Raw genomic sequence first — 17,048 nt, 5'->3', positions numbered from 1 at the left:
TGTGTACAGTTCCATTTGTGTGCATATGACTTTGATTGCACATATTGAGCATACAGTGTACATATTAGGACAGGCTTAGTCTGAGTCTATTATAGAAACTGTATGAGTATGACACAGTGAATGTGTGAAGTTTTGTGTCATTATACATCATAACAGCATCTTGACAGTGTAATAGCCACAGCCCTCCTCCCTGTCTCCAGATTAGGAAATACAATCCAAATAGCTGTGAATGATGATGTCATATTTCAGTACCCTTAACTGCTGTGGTGGTTGTTCTATCTGCCTCACTCAGAGGAAGCACAACGTGAAAGCACTAAAGATAACCCCACATGTTGTCATGAATGTGTGCCTGTTGCTCATTGTTAAGTCCTGCTCTATTGCTCCTGTCAGAAAAGTTCACCCCAGCCACACTACCTGTTGCAGGCTGACAGTAACCCAACTTTGCAAACAAGAAAGACCACAAGAGTTCAACTTCCAAGTATTAGAGAATAACCACAGTTCTCCATGTTTTTAACTGAATCCTCCCGTAAACGAACTACCCAAATTAAAGATGACTCTCAGACCAAACGGCCTCAATGTAGAGAAACCTTTTCTTTGTCTAATATCCCACTCACCAGTTGTTAATCAAGCCTATGATTATTCCTTGCTGGAGTACCACACAGATGTCTTCCCAGCTTTTCATTTGTGTGATCCATATAAATACAGATTATCACTTCACATTTGCTGAATATGATACAACTAAGATCTTCTGTAGATCGCCATTATATATTGATTTCAGACATTCTGCAGTTTATCACTGGTATGGACACACATACATGCACACACACACAAACTTGTTTGGACAACAAGTTTGGACACAGCATTATTCTACAATGAAAATAGTAAAAATAAAGAAAAACCCTTGAATGAGTAGGTATGTCCAATTTTTTGATTGGTACTGCATCCATATCAACACACACACACACACACACACACACACACACACACACACACACACACACACACACACACACACACACACACACACACACACACACACACACATACACACACTTTTACCCCAGTGTTTTACCCAAAAGGCTCAGACTTTCTTTTTTCACGTAAGCGGGCTGGCACCTGTGTCTCACTGGGCAATGGCACCAGCGAACCTGCCGTCATTGGCACTTTTTAGCTGGCATTTACATAACAATGACTAACTGTGAACTTTTACTTTTTTGTTTTTACACAGAGGCTAATGGCTTCTAGCAAAGTAACTTTTTTGATTCTGCAGAGGTTGTTGATTCTGCTCTTCACAAGTCTTCACTGTCAGCCCTAGCTATGGAAACACAAGTTCCACAGCATAACATAGGGGTGTATACATTAGTGTAGAAAGGAGCATAATGTTACCAGTCCCATCAGCAGTACTGAAATAGCTGTAGCAGGCAAAGCCTAACTGTAACTGCCATCCTCCATACTATGTGCTAGAAGCAGCATCTCTTGAGCCAACCTGAGGTATAAATAGGAAGGGAAATGACAGAGGCAGGAAAAGCCACTGGTGCTGGGGCCTTGTTTGAAGTGGGCTGCTGCCATGGCAGTCGAGAGCGTGGTTGGGACATCAGTGGATAGCAAGGGCAGTGTCTCATAGGCACACACATGCACACGTAAGTCTACACACACACACACATACACACACACACACACACACACACACACACCGTCACCCCCGCTCCCCACTGCCATCTGGGCTCCAGCATACAGCAACAGTGGTCCCTTGTAATTAGACCCATAGACCCAGGAGCCAGGCCCAGTCCAGCCCAGTCCCAGCCTCTCATTTAGCAGGGCCCTCCTGGACTACTTAAGGGCCTCGCCAACACAGCTCTGGTCTTCAGAGGTCCGTTTGGTTCAGTTGTCTCACTGCATTTAATTTCTGGATTTCCACCCTGCAGTCACTGGTCACTGGAAAGAGCAAGCAGGTTGAAGGTAACGTGGAGGCTTTTTTATTATCATGATTTAAAGGCTGTTGACATTTAGGGAGCTAGAGGTGTGTAGAATAAGTGGTATTTATATCAATGGTTTAAATGACTGATGTATGTTTGGTATTTACCTTATGGTGACGCAGTATTGTCAACTGAAGAGAAATATCTGATACCATTTTTCTCTTCTCATCCTTAGCCATAGTTTTGCATACAGTTATGATTCCGTCACACATAGAAATCCAGTTTAATTTCTCAAATTGGACATCAAAACTATAATTCCAGGTGTTTAATAACATTACACGGGCAATCTGAAATATGTATCAATAATTAAAGAAAAAGATTAACACAACTGAATACAAAGTACATTCTAATATGCTACAGGGTAGGACATCTATTTTCCCTAGCTAACTCTTGGTTGTCAGTTGGGATTAGATCCTGCCCAGTCTAAAAACTCTTTGTGCACTATAGGGCTTAGTGCTATCAAGTCTCAGTGGACTCAGGTTGGTGATGTTGGTTAAATTCAACATTTTCCTGTCCCTTTCTAGGCCCCAAGATGTCCATCGCTAATGCGGCTGCCCAGGCCATGCTGTCAGACGCCCTGCTACGCGACGGCGCTGGGGGCAACCGCATCGGTCACCTGGAGCTGGAGCTGCCACTTGACAGGGTCATCAAGTTTGTGTCCGTGGGGCTGCCCTTACTGCTAGTGTCCATGGCCTTCGCTCGAGAAATCTCCATCGGTCAGTCTGTCTCTCTCTCCCTCCCCTTGTTTTGCTGCACATTTGGCCCATTATGAGATATTCATTTTCTTTCCTCTCTTTTTGCCTGTCTTTCCCTTTTCTGTGTTATTTTCTCTTTTCTCACGCCTCTTTTGTCCCATGTATCATTGTGTCATCTGCCTCATTATCGTTTCCTTTGCCTCACATTTCTCTCTCTAGTCTTTTCCCTTTACTGTGTTGGGGTGAGAACCTGTGTTTAGGCTATTCGATTAACTATTCAAAAACTTAATTCTAACGGCTCTCATGAATTGCAGGAGTATCCTATTATTTTCAATGAAGTCTTTACATGTATTCATAGCATTTACATTTGTTTCCTGATTTGAGTTGACATGTACTGGACCCCAACCTTGGTCAACTGCAGCAATAACACTAATACCCAACAATGTGTGTGGTAGCGGCAGCCATAACAGGCTACGTACAGACAAGCTTATTTCCTCGTTTTATTGACATTGAGCTAACGATCGTCTTCCTACGGAGCTGGCCTATAATCAGCCGCTACAGATGCTTATAGGAAGGGGGATGATTGAGAGCAGCGTTCGCCGCCGCCGCATTGCTCGGTAATTACAGGCAACCTGCTGTTTTTGCAGCTCTCTATCGAAGTCAAATGATAGGACATGTTAATTACCTGGAAGATGTTGCAAAACGGAAAACAGTCTAGGAACAGTTGATGGATCTTGGCCCTTCTTATCTAGTTTGTTTTCTGCTTTATCTTTCGTTGATTGTCTGGGTGGTGTCTGTTTTGTGTGTGGTGTTGGTTGTGTGTGTTGTGTGCACCTGCGGCTGCAGACAAGATTTCTGCCACAGCTACAAATAGCTGGGTGAGAAGGAGCCCTTGTTGTAAAATGTGTAACAAGCAAGATAGGGATGGCAATAGGGGTTCTTTGTCAAACTGTCTGTGGTAGAAGGAACATGCTTTGTTGCTGTCTGTGTTACCTTGTAACCCAACGGTCTTGTTAAATAGTCCATTTCAGATACAGTATGTCCCCAGCGATCTCAATTTACTAAAAGACATGCGCACGCGCGCGCGCGCACGCACGCACACACACACACACACACACACACACACACACACACACACACACACTTTCACATCTACATTGTGTTACATGTAATCTGTCCATGAACAGTAATGACATAATAACATACTAACAGTATGGGTGCAACATAAGCCTTCTGCATGTCCTGTCAGTAAATTTATGGTTGCATGAGAAAACTCTCAATATAAGAGTTTATGGTTGCGTTAGGAGACTCTCACGAATGTGGAGATGTGGAGGCTGTCTATAAAAATAGGCGTCCTGCGTTTAACTCAGGGTTTCCTCTGAAGTGCAAGGGGCACGCCCGTCGCCCTACCCTGCCCTCCCAGCACTGCTGTAGGGGAGATAGACTGAAGGGAAGGGTGTGGACCCCTGTCTCTGTGGTTCAACCATCTGTATGGTGGAGCGGGCTGGGCTCGGTCCTGAAAAACACCCACACATTAGGAGAGTAATACCACCCTGTTTTAAAACCCATTTTTCCATTTAGAAACATATGATTTAGATTTTTTTTACATTTCTGCTTCTGGAAAAGGGACACTTGCACTTTAAAGTCTCTCTCTCTCTCTCTCTCTCTCTCTCTCTCGTGTGTTTATGCCTATGCATGCAAGTATGTTGTGTGTGCACATGCATGCATCTTTATGTCATCGTGATACCTTTACAAAATAGTTAATGTTTTTCCTCTAGGCCCACAGATCAGCTGTTTCCCCCCCAATAACTTTACAGCCAAGCAGGCAGCCTATGTGGACACATACTGCTGGGACTCCCTGATGCACCATGAGTTTGACACAGATGGAAACTTTGAGGAGCGATCCCTCTGGGTGCACAAGGTAAGGCTCTGTTCTGTCATGATGGAACGAGAGACACACACCTTAAAGTGGAGCTGACAGCGTTTTAACTACTTTGCAGATATGAATATGCAGATATGCTCATCGGGCGGCGCACAATTGGCCCAGCGTCGTCCGGGTTTGGCCGGGGTAGGCCGTCATTGTAAAGAATTTGTTCTTAACTGACTTGCCTAGTTAAATAAAGGTTAAATAAAAAAATATATATATATATAATAAAATGAAACAAACGATCATAGTATCAGTCATAAATATCAAATTCCCAGTTTATGCTACTAAACCAACTTTATAAGAAATGTTTAAATCAGGTTATATTTCTCTAATTATTTTAGTACTGAAAGCATAAGCTACAGCTAGCTAGCAATGCAGTGCATAACATGTGGTGAGTAGTTGACTCAAAGAGAGAGAAAGACAATAGTTGAACAGTTTTTAACAAATTAATTTCTTCCAAAATGAAGGAGAAGCAATATATATAGACAAAGAGATTGCCATTTTTTTTCTCACTTACTTAGCTAGCAAATGCAGCTACCTATTTTAGCTTACTCAAACACCCTGCTCAAACAGAGGGATATAGCTAGCTGGCTATGAGTATCCAACACGACACTGGAACTCTTCCAAGTCAAGGTAAGCTTTTGGTTTTACTAATTTATTGCCACTGGGGCCCGCCTGTGTAAGTGCTGAACTGCTTACTGACTGTACACTGTAACGTTACTGTATGATTGTAGCGGGTTTACTAACTAGCTATGTTGACTATGGTGTTACTTTAGCTAATATGGTGACATTGATGTAGGCTGTATTTGTATTTGTATTTATTATGGATCCCCATTAGCTGCTGCCAAAGCAGCAGCTACTCTTCCTGGTGTCCAGCAAATTAAGGCAGTTTATACCATTTTAAAAACATTACAATACATTCACAAATTTCACAACACACTGTCTGCCCTCAGGCCCTACTCCACCACTACCACATACAGTGGGGCAAAAAAGTATTTAGTCAGCCACCAATTGTGCAAGTTCTCCCACTTAAAAAGATGAGAGAGGCCTGTAATTGTCATCATAGGTACACTTCAACTATGACAGACAAAATGAGAAAAAAAAATCCAGAAAATCACATTGTAGGACTTTTTTATGAATTTATTTGCAAATTATGGTGGAAAATAAGTATTATAAGTAGTCATCTCAACTCGCTCAATTTCCACAATATTTATTACAAGATTTAGTTGAGGTTTAGGGTTTAGTGAGTGTTTTGTTCCAAATACAATGCTTTTAGTTTTAGAAATATTTAGGGATAACTTATTCCTTGCCACCCACTCTGAAACTAACTGCAGCTCTCTGTTGAGTGTTTCAGTCGCTGTAGTAGCTGATGTGTATAGTGTTGAGTCATCCACATACATAGACACTCTGGCTTTACTCAAATTGAAAAAAGCAAGGGGCCTAAACAGCTTCCCTGGTGAATTCCTGATTCTAACTGGACTATATTTGAGAGGCTTCCATTAAAGAACACCCTATGTGTTCCGTTAGACAAGTAACTCTTTATCCACATCCACACCCCACATGGGGTGTAAAGCCATAACACATACGTTTTTCCAGCAGCAGACTAGGTTTGATAATGTCAATAGCTGCACTGAAGTCTAACAAGACAGCACCCACAATCATTTGATCAATTTCTCTCAGCCAATCATCAGTCATTTGTGTAAGTGCTGTGCTTGTTGAGTGTCCTTACCTGTAAGCATGCTGAAAGTCTGTTGTCAATTTGTTTACTGTTTACTGGTCAAACACCATTTTTTTCAGAAGTTTACTAAGGGTTGGTAACAGGCTTATTGGTCGGCTAATTGAGCCAGTAAAGGGGGCTTTACTATTCTTGGATAGCGGAATGACTTTAGCTTCCCTCCAGGTCTGAGGTCACATGCTCTCTAGTAGGCTTAAATTGAAGATGTGGCAAATAGGAGTGGAATTATCCTCAGTAATTTTCCTTCCAGATTGTCAGACTCCGGTGGCTTGTCATTGCTGATAGACAACAATAATCTTTTTACCTCTTCCACACTGACTTCACGAAATTCAAAAGTATAATTCTGGTCTTTCATAATTTGGTCCGATATACTTGGATGTGTAGTGTCAGCGTTTATTGCTGGCATGTCATCCCTAAGTTCGCTTATCTTGCCAATGAGAAAGTCATTAAAGTATTAAAGTAGTTTGCAATATCAGTGGGCTTTGTGATGAATGAGCCATCTGATTTAATGAATGAAGGAGCCGAGTTGGCTATTTTTCCCAAAATTTCATTTTAGTTGCCCCAAAGCTTTTTACTATCATTCTTTATATAATTTTTCTTTGCTTCATAGTGTAGTTTATTTTTATTTTTATTTAGCTGATTCACATGATTTCTTAATTGCCATACCTTTTGCCTTATCTCTCTCAACCACACAATTTTTCAATTCATCATCAATCCAAGGGGATTTATCAGTTTTTACAATCATTTTCTTAATGGGTGCGTGCTTATTAGTAACTGGAATAAGCAGTTTCATAAATGTGTCAAGTGCAGTGTCTGTTTGCTCCTCTTTACACACCACAGACCAGCAAATATTCTTTACATCATCAACATATGAATCACTACAAAACTTATTGTATGACCTCTTATGTACTATATTAGGCCCAGCCTTTGGAACTTTGGTTTTCCTAGATATGGCTATTATATTGTGATCACTACATCCTCTGTATTTGGATACTGCTTTAAAGCAAACATTTGCAGCACAAGTAAAGATGTGATCAATACATGTTGATGATTTAATTCCTGTGTTGTTTTTAACTACCCTGGTAGGTTAACTGACAACCTCATCCAGGTTGCAGGCACTGGTTACAGTTTGAAGTTTATTCCTGAGTGGACAGCTTGATTTTTAAATTAAATGTATTTAACCTTTATTTAACCAGGTAGGCCAGTTGAGAACAAGTTCTCATTTACAACTGCAACCTGGCCAAGATAAAGCAAAAACAACAACACAGTAACTCTGTCACATGGGATAAACAAACGTACAGTCAATAACACAATTGAAAAATATGTATACAGTGTGAGCAAATTAAGTAAGAAGGTAAGGCAATACATAGGCCAATAGTGGTGAAGTAGTTACAATTTAGCAATTTACACTGGAGTGACACTTGTGCAGATGTGCAGGAAATACTCTTGTGCAAAAGAGCAGAAAAACAAAAACAAATATGTGGATGAGGTAGGTAGTTGGTTGGATGGGCTATTTACAGATGGGCTGTGTGCAGCTGCAGCGATCGGCAAGCTGCTCTGACAGCTGACGCTTAAAGTTAGTGAGGGAGATATGTCTCGATTTTTGCAATTCGTTCCAGTCATTGGCATCAGAGAACTGGAAGGTAATGCGGCCAAAGGAGGTGTTGGCTTTGGGGATGACTAGTGAAATATACCTGCTGGAGCGCGTGCTATGGGTGAATGGTGCTATGGTGACCAGTGAGCTGAGATAAGGCGGAGCTTTACCTAGCAAAGACTTGTAGATGACCTGGAGCCAGTGTGTTTAGCAACGAATATGTAGTCAGGACCAGCCAACGAGAGCACTGCACGAGGTTGCAGTGATGGGTTGTATATGGGGCTGTGGTGACAAAATGGATGGCACTGTGATAGACTGCATCCAATTTAGAGAAGAGTGTTGGAGGCTATTTTGTAAATGACATTGCCGAAGTCAAGGATCGGTAGGATAGTCAGTTTACGAGGGTATGTTTGGCAGCATGAGTGAAGAAGGCTTTGTTGTGAAATACAAAGCCAATTCTAGATTTAACTTTGGATTGGAGTTGCTTAATGTGGGTCTGGAAGGAGAGTTTACAGTCTAGCCAGACACCTAGGTATTTATTGTAGTCCACATATTCTAAGTCAGAGCCATCCAGAGTAGTGATGCTAGTCGGGCGGGCGGGTGCGGGCAGCGATCGGTTGAAGAGCATGCATTTAGTTTTACTTGCATTTAAGAGCAGTTGGAGGCCACGGAAGGAGTGTTGTATGACATTGAAGCTCATTTTGACGTTTGTTAATACAGTGTCCAAAGAAGGGCCAGAATGGTGTCGTCTGTGTAGAGGTAGAAAGAAAGACATCATTGATATATACAGAGAAAAGAGTCGATGATGATAGCCGGGCAATATTTAAATCACCCAGAAAATATACTGACCGTTAGCACTTAATGGTCAATGGCAGCTTCCCATCGAGAATGGGCTTTAGGTGAGGCAGATTAACCTGTAGCCATATTACTTCAACAGTATTTAACAATAGATCGTCTCTAAGCTTTACAGGAATGTGGTTCTGAATATAGACCGCAACATCACCTCCGTTGGAATTTCTGTCTTTTCGGTAGATTTTATAACCATGTATTTCTACCACTGTATTATCATCAAAGGTATTACCTTGGTGAATTTCAGAGAATATGAATGTAATCTGTTACAAGCAAGTTATTGACTTCATTGTCCTTGTTCCTATATTTTAAATATGGGATATTTTTACCACTTTTCTGGGTTGCTTGATTGTTTTTAATGCTTTACTGGGAAGTTTATCAGAGGTAGACTTACTGATGTTATTTACATTGGAGCTGATAGTGCAGGGTGAGCTGCATAAAGTGGTCTTCCTACGATTGCACACCGCCTTAGTGCTAAAAGTGTAACTCTGGTTTATAGGCTCATGATTACCGCTTACAATAGCTGCAGGATAAACAGATGTATTCGGTGCAATTAGGGGTACATAAACTAAATGAATTACATTGTGAATGCCAATGCCCCTAAGATCATGTACATTTGATGCAGCACTATGACAACTCATTGTCACAATGGTAGGGATTAACTGAGCTGGTCTTGGATCATTTACCAGTCATTGTTTCAACGCAGACTTGAAATGCGTGTCCAGGAGCCAAGATGATTTGGATCGACTCCGTCATTCCTGTAGAGTATCTTCTGTTTCCAGAAGGTAGTATTTTAGCCAGATGTGCAATGCCAGCCGTCTGCTGAATCTTTCACGCGGCCCAACTATGGAACTGGCCCTGAAATTATTGGCTGTTTTTTCAGTCTTTTAATGCTAAAGTCAGTTCTTTAAAATCAAATTTCAATTGTTTTGCAGTTATGATATGTTTAGCTTGGAAAGTTTTTTTGCCTGGTCACATACAGCTGATGTGTTGTGCATTGAAGTCAACAAGCAAAGGTAAAAGGTGAGAGGAGAGTGCATAGATGCATGAAGGAATACAACGTGGCTGTTATGAAAGTGAACTGTGTTTAGGCTTGATTAGGACTGTATTCAATCCGCAGCAACCTCATGATGGGTACAGTGGAAATTTGAGTGTCGTGTACTAGCCCAAACCTATCGCTGTTGCATTGAACTGGGTGAATGGAATATGAATGACAGTCATCCAATATGCTGCAATAGAAATAAGGTCATGCTCATGAAAAAACAAAATCGTCCTCCCTCATCTTAAAGGCATTGACTGAAGTGGATGAAGAGTCAATGGTATACTGGAGGCATTTTGTGTGCTATACTGGTATTTGGCGGTGTTGTTGGAAGATTCCCAATTTAAAAACAAGCATTACCAATACATTCTTAAGATAGAAACCTATGAGGTTGCTGGCCCTTGCTACATACTCGTCGCCAAACCCACTGGCTCCAGGTCATCGATAAGTCTTTGCTATGTAAAGTACCGTCTTATCTCATCTCACTGGTCACGAAAACAACAACCACCTCTAGCACGCGCTCCAGCAGGTATATCTCACTTGTCATCCCCAAAGCCAACACCTCCTTTGGCCGCCTTTCCTTCCAGTTCTCTGCTGCCAATGACTGTAACGAATTGCAAAAATCGAGACATATCTCCCTCACTAACTTTAAGCGTCAGCTGTCAGAGCAGCTTGCCGATCGCTGCAGCTGCACACAGCCCATTTTGTTTTTATTTACTTTTTTTTGCTCTTTTGCACACCAGTATTTCTACTAGCACATCATCATCCGCACATCTGTCACTCCAGTGTTAATTTGCTAAATTGTAATTACTTCGCTACTTTTGGCCTATTTATTGCCTTACCTCCTTACTCCATTTGCACACACTGTATATAGATTTTACTATTGTGTTATTGACTGTACTTTTTTTATCCCATGTGTAACTCTGTGCACACTATCCCTCTCAGCACTGCCTGGACTGCGCAAAAATGCAAATGCTTTCCGTTTGAGTTATGTTAGGTTTTATTTTCGTTTTTTGTCGCACTGCTTTGCTTTAACTTGGCCAGGTCGCAGTTGTAAATGAGAACTTGTTCTCAACTGGCCTACCTGGTTAAATAAAATAAAGGTGAAATAGAAAAGAAAGAAAATAATGTATATATCTTATTAAAAGGGACGGTTAAAGATTTCTCCAGACATAACATTATTAAAATCAAATCAAACTTTATTTGTCACATGCATGCAACAATTGTAGACCTTACCGTGAAATGCTGACTTACCAACAGTGCAGTTCAAAAATATTTACCAAATAAACTAAAGTTTAAAATAATAAAAAGTAACACAATAAAAACACTGTGACAAGACCTGAGGTTTCTGTTACTGAGGGCATTAGCAATTCATTTCAAAGCTCAGACGTGTCATTTTAGATGGGTTCTATAAATATGTAATAAGTAGTTATATAAATACTGGGCTGCCTAAGTAAGACATGAATCTCATGCTCATGGGTATAATGATGGAGTTTGCTGTGTCCATTTGTGTATTTTGATGTATTTGGTGGACAGTCTGTTCAGATGAGGGTAAGGAGCTGTGTCACAAGCTTGTGCGTAGCGCCTGTGTGTGTGTGTGTTTCTCAGTTGTACAGTACACATTTATGGAGTTTTAGGTATTCAACATGGTAAATTAGGCAAGATTGTGAGTAGATATGGAGAGAGATATGGAGCGCTGTATTTGTATAATTTGTTTGTACAGTAATCGTCATTACTTTCGAATGAAAAGTGCCTCTTGCTTCCTTAATGTCACAATGAGGAGGATCCATTAAAAGTCATTAATCTTTCTGATTAAAAATGTAAAATGTTGACTGTAAATCACTCTCTCGTTCTCTTCTTTTCTCTTATACTTTCACTCTCTCACTATTTTTTCTGTTCTCTTCTCTTTCTCTCTACCGCTCCGTCCCCTCCCTTCCTCTTCATTTCTTCATCACCTTCCTTCTTTCTTTCCTCTCTCCCTCCCTCCCTCTCAGATGTTCCCGTACTCTCTGTTGGCTATGGCCATGATGATGTACCTGCCTGCCCTCATCTGGCGTTTCCTGGTCATGCCGTCGTTGGGCTCCGACCTGCTCTTCATCATTGACGAGCTGGACAAATCCTACAACCGCTCCGTGCGATTGGCTCAGAGCATCCTGGAGATGCGCCAGAACACCCAGAACCCCTTCACCTTCCAGGCCGAGCTTGAGAGGTGAGAGCGGGTGTGGCAAAGATTATGGCAGAGATAGATCCAGACAGATTGGTTGAGGCAGGAATTTTGGACTGGGGAAGAGGGGAAGTAAGCAGGCTTAAAATTGATGTCTATTTTGATTCATTTGCACACAGGAAAATGTTAAACAATATGATGACGTTTAAATGCAAATTAAGAGACCATGTTGAGGAGAGGTAAAAAAAAATACCTGAGACAATTGCTTCAAAGCAAATACATTGTCCTAGGTAGACGTAAATTATTTTTTAAAAAGAAACAATATTCCGTATATCCAATTACATTGATCATAACATCATTTTGAATGTATACTACAACTTCATCTATCCAGTCATGTCATATTGCAATATAGTAAGTACTTAAATAAGCAACCTCAATAACATTTGAATTCTTCAAGTGTTTTGTGAGAATGGCAACACACTCCGACAGTCGTGCCAGTTCCTCTCCACTCTTTCATCTCGTTCAAATCCTCAATATTTATGATATCGATCAACTTCAAGTCTGTTTATTTGTATTCCAATTCAAAATAAATCTAATCCCTGTTTCTTTTCAAACTCATTTCAAACTCAATACGTTTCATCATTATTCTACAAGATCTCCACACCCTTTTTTTCCGTACAAGATTTGGTACATTTTCCATTACTTGCAGGCCCTTCGGAAAGTATTCAGACCCCTTGACTTTTTCTACATTTTGGTACATTACAGCCTTATTCTAAAATTGATGACATTTTTTTTTCTTTCATCAACCTACAAACAATACCCCACAATGACAGGTTTTTTGACATTTTTGCAAATCTATTAACAATTAAAAACAAATACTGTATTTACATAAGTATTCAGACTTTGCTATGAGACTCGAAAGGTACACACCTGTCTATATAAGGTCCCACAGTTGACAGTGGGTAGAAGGGTACCAAAACATTTCTGCAACATTGAAGGTCACCAAGAACACAGTGGCCTCCATCATTCTCAATTGGAAGAAATTTGGAACAACCAAGACTCTTCCTAGAACTGGCCGCCCGGCCAAACTGAGCAATCGGGGGAGAAGGGTCTCAGTCAAGGAGGGGACCAAGAACCCGATGGTCACTCTGACAGAGCTCTAGAGTTCCTCTGTGGAGATGAGAGATCCTTCCAGAAGGACAACCATCTCTGCAGCACTCCACCAATCAGGCCTTTATGGTAGAGTGACCAGACGGAAGCCACTCCTCAGTAAAAGGCACATGACAGCCTACTTGGAGTTTGCCAAAAGGCATCTAAAGACTCTCAGACCATGTGAAACAAGATTCTCTGGTCTGATGAAACCAAGATTGAATTTTTTTGTGTGTCACATCTGGTGGAAATGTGGAGGAAGTGTCACATCTGGAGGAAAACTGGCACCATTCCTGGCAACATCCCTACGGTGAAGCATGGTGGTGGCAACATCATGCTGTGGGGATGTTTTTCAGCGGCAGGGACTGGGAGACTTGTCAGGATCGAGGCAAAGATGAACGGAGCAAAGTACAGAGAGATCCGAAATGAAAACATGCTTCAGAGTGCTCAGGACCTTAAACTGGGGTGAAGGTTCACTTTCCAACAGGACAATGACCCAAGCACACAGCCAAGACAACCCAGGAGTGGCTTTGGGACAAGTCTGTGAATGTTCTTGAGTGGCCCAGCCAGAGCCCGGACTTGAACCCGACCAAACATCTCTGGAGCGACCTGAAAATAGCTGTGCAGCAACGCTCCCCATCCAACCTGACAGAGCTTGAGAGGATCTACAGAGAAGAATGGTAGAAACTCACCAAATACAGGTGTGTCCAGCTTGTAGCATCATACCCAAAAAGACTCAAGGCTGTAATCTCTGTCAAAGGCGCTTCAACAAAGTACTGAGTAAGGGTCTGAATACTTATGTAAATCTGATATTACAGTTTTTTTAGTTTAAAAAAAAATAAATGATCAAACATTTCTAAAAACGTGTTTTTGCTTGTCATTATTGGGTAATGTGTGTAGATTGAGGGAAAAAACATTTAATAAATTTTAGAATAAGGCTGTAACGTAATAAAATGTGGAAAAATTCAAGGTGTCTGAATACTTTCCGAAGGCACTATTTACATCTGTTTTGTACTGTCTCCTGGACTACCTCAAGCACTGCAACAGCTTCAACTCCTTCAAATGCAAAATGAAAATATATCTACTGGACTATTCATTCAATTACTCATTTTCTTCATTTTTTTCCCTCTGATCCATCATGTTTTTTTTCTTTGTGTGAATCTCTACCTATTTGAATCCGCTGTGTGGTGCTAGGGAAAAAAACAAAAGGTCCAGTAAGCTAATTACAGCTAAAAGTATCTGAAATGGAAACTGAAAACAAGACTCTATTTAGGCTTCAACTACAGTTATGTGACTGACTATTTAAATCTTGAATACTATGATAAATGCTTTAGATCCTCACACAACCTCCATTTCCAAACATCAGAGCCAATAACATGAGTGTGTTTGAGCCAACTGTCCTCTAACCCGATCTCTTCCATGGTCTCTTTTCAGGGCCAAGCGGAAGCGTTACTTCGAGTATCCCCTGTTGGAGAGGTACATGCAGAGCAAACACGGCTCCTACTTCCTGGTCAGCATGCTCTTTCTGCGCGGCTTCCTCTTGCTCACCTTCATGTCTGCCGCCTGCCTCTACCTCGTCTACTTCCACCTATCCGCCTTTCTCCAGGATGAGTTTAGCTGCTTTGTCCGCACCGGCTTGCTGCGCGACCAAAACTGGGTCCCAGAACTGGTCCAGTGCAAAATGACCGGCCAACTGGTCTTCCAGGTTATTAGCGTGGCCAACGGCGCTATCTACGTCCTTCTGGTACCTATCGTGCTGTTCAGCTTGGTCCGCCTCTTCTGTTGGGATACGACTCTATTGTCGGTCTACGAGGTTCTACCCGCATTGGGACTTAACAGCGGTCGCAAGCTGGGCTGCCCGCTCAACGACCTCAATGTTCTTCTACTGTTTTTGCGAGCTAACGTGGCGCATCTGCAGTCTTATGGCAGGCTGAGGGCCGTATGCTCGCTGGCATCCCCGCAGATCGGGAAGGGGAATGGCGTGAAGGGCGCAGGGATGCTGACGGCAGAGGAAATTGAGGAGAGGGCCGAGGCAGCACAGGAGCTGGAGGAGGAAGTGGAGGAGCTGCAGGAGGAAGGGAAGCTCAACCTGGTGGATATCATGACCATTTTAGGAGCGGCCCGGGGAAACGCGGTCAACTGCACCGATTCCAGGCCTCTGGTGGAGGAGAATATGAGTCTGGGTACTGTAACTCTTATCTACACTCTCAAACGTATTCTGCTTGTGGGATTGTTCGCCTATATTGTTTGGGATGTTCAGAAAATTATAAAGTGAGGGAGCTTTCTCTGCGAGAATGCAGATCATGTTCAAATTAAATAATGGACGGGGGTGAAAGCAGTTTTCATTGAATAGCCACTCTACTCTTACTGAATACTGAATATTGGATGAGGAGGCAATAGTAGTAATGGACTTCACTTGAGATGGCAGTTTTGATTCAAACTTTTCCATCTACACTGTGATACAAAAATGCGTTCCACAAACATTAACTGTCCACAAATAGTTTTCTTATACATGTACTACTATACCAGTAGGCCTAATATAAATAAGTATTACATGTTAGAGAGTTTTTCCTCAGGACTGGAAAGCCTATAATTCTAAAAGCGGCTTTTTTTAGGAACTACAGCAAGAGAGCAGATACAATTAGTTCCCACTCCTAACTCCCCTCTCTGTCTCCTTACAGAGCCAAACCACCAGGGGTACCATGAGTTGAAGGAGACTGCATCATGTAATCGTTACTAAACCACCAATTGACTGAACCATCAATGTGACACCAATTGAGGGGGGGGGGGGGTCAAAAAGATAACCTGGGAGAGAAGCGAGGGAAGGGGTTCTGTATCCAGAGAAGTTGTTCCAAAAAGCCTCCATTAGAATGAAAAGCTTGGTGGTTAACTTGAGCGATGTAGTTTCTTTATGTATGACTGAGCTTCTAGGTCGTTGTGACTCATCTTAATTTCAACCTCAGATTTCCTACTTTTCTTTATGGTTATGCGTTTTACTGTACTTGATTTTGTGATTTATGAGCAAGGAAAGTTGTTTGTGTTAAATGTCAACCAGTAACATTTTGTTTGTTCTATGTCAACAGATACCAATGTAATGAATAAAGTTATTTTTATGACTGTTGTGTTGAATGGCTCAAGTGCAACATTTCCCTCACCACTTGTGAATCACATTGTAAATGAATTGCCTCTGAAAATATATGTGATTATTTAATTGAATAAAATACATTGTAAAAGTGCTGACTCTCCACAAAATGCTTCTTTTATGTAAACATTCTGAGCTGAAACATTTGCTGCACTTTGAGTACCTTTTGTAATTAAAATAAGAAACATTTATGTATCTTGTCTTCACTGATGTTTTGAGCGCTTACACTTTGAAACTCTAAACTGGATTCTTCTTCTCTTACGCACCCCACATCTGCTATTTACTAGAAAGATAAACACAGACTCTTATTCTCCTCTTTACTAAATTGTAATAAAATTATATTACATTCAAATTCTTATCCTACACCCAGTCCTGACTGAAAGGGCCACCAAAATTACACCTTCAACATTCACACATTTATAGTTACTGGGTTAAGAAATGACCCAGGGTTGGGTTGGGAAAACCAGGGTTGGGAAAACAGGGTTAAGAAATGACCCAGGGTTGGGTTGGGAAAACCAGGGTTGGGAAAACAGGTTTAAGAAATGACCCAGGGTTGGGTTGGGAAAACCAGGGTTGGGAAAACAGGGTTAAAAAATGACCCAGGGTTGGGTTGGGAAAACCAGGGTTGGGAAAACAGGGTTGATAATGTAGGGGTTGAAGAAAGTTTCACATATTTGCTGCCCAATGTGGTTTGGAGTGCTGAGATAACATTTTGAGCTGCAATGTCAGATGTCCTGCAAAGACTCTGCTTTAGGTCAACACTCTTAGAAAAGAAAAG

At 41.4% G+C, this 17,048-nt stretch overlaps 1 protein-coding gene across 2 annotated transcripts; it reads left to right on the top strand.

Moving 5' to 3' along the window:
• Positions 1–1,758: 1,758 nt before the first annotated feature.
• Positions 1,759–16,465, top strand: panx3 (pannexin 3). 2 transcript variants are annotated; one of them, XM_036989919.2, is made up of 6 exons: positions 1,759–1,959; positions 2,501–2,692; positions 4,450–4,592; positions 11,810–12,024; positions 14,563–15,311; positions 15,810–16,465. In XM_036989919.2, the coding sequence occupies exons 2-6, from the start codon at positions 2,509–2,511 to the stop codon at positions 15,866–15,868; spliced, it is 1,350 nt and encodes a 449-aa protein (XP_036845814.1). In that variant the 5' UTR covers positions 1,759–1,959; positions 2,501–2,508; the 3' UTR covers positions 15,869–16,465. The 2 variants fall into 2 exon arrangements, with proteins under 2 accessions (XP_036845814.1, XP_090042290.1); XM_090186164.1 differs by lacking the exon at positions 15,810–16,465 and having other exon boundaries at positions 14,563–15,546.
• Positions 16,466–17,048: the final 583 nt, after the last annotated feature.

This window comes from Oncorhynchus mykiss, chromosome 10, assembly GCF_057628025.1.
Source record: "Oncorhynchus mykiss isolate SJ-2025 chromosome 10, ASM5762802v1, whole genome shotgun sequence".
Classification (NCBI taxonomy): domain Eukaryota; kingdom Metazoa; phylum Chordata; class Actinopteri; order Salmoniformes; family Salmonidae; genus Oncorhynchus; species Oncorhynchus mykiss.
The sequence above is the reverse complement of the archived record's forward strand: the minus strand, read 5'-3'. Positions and strand labels throughout refer to the sequence as shown.

Coding starts and splice junctions, on each gene's coding strand:
- panx3 (XM_090186164.1), top strand. CDS start 2,509: ATGTCCATCGCTAATGCGGCTGCCCAGGCCATGCTGTCAGACGCCCTG. Junction 2,693..4,449: donor CGCTCGAGAAATCTCCATCG/GTCAGTCTGTCT, acceptor TTTTTCCTCTAG/GCCCACAGATCAGCTGTTTC. Junction 4,593..11,809: donor GATCCCTCTGGGTGCACAAG/GTAAGGCTCTGT, acceptor CCTCCCTCTCAG/ATGTTCCCGTACTCTCTGTT.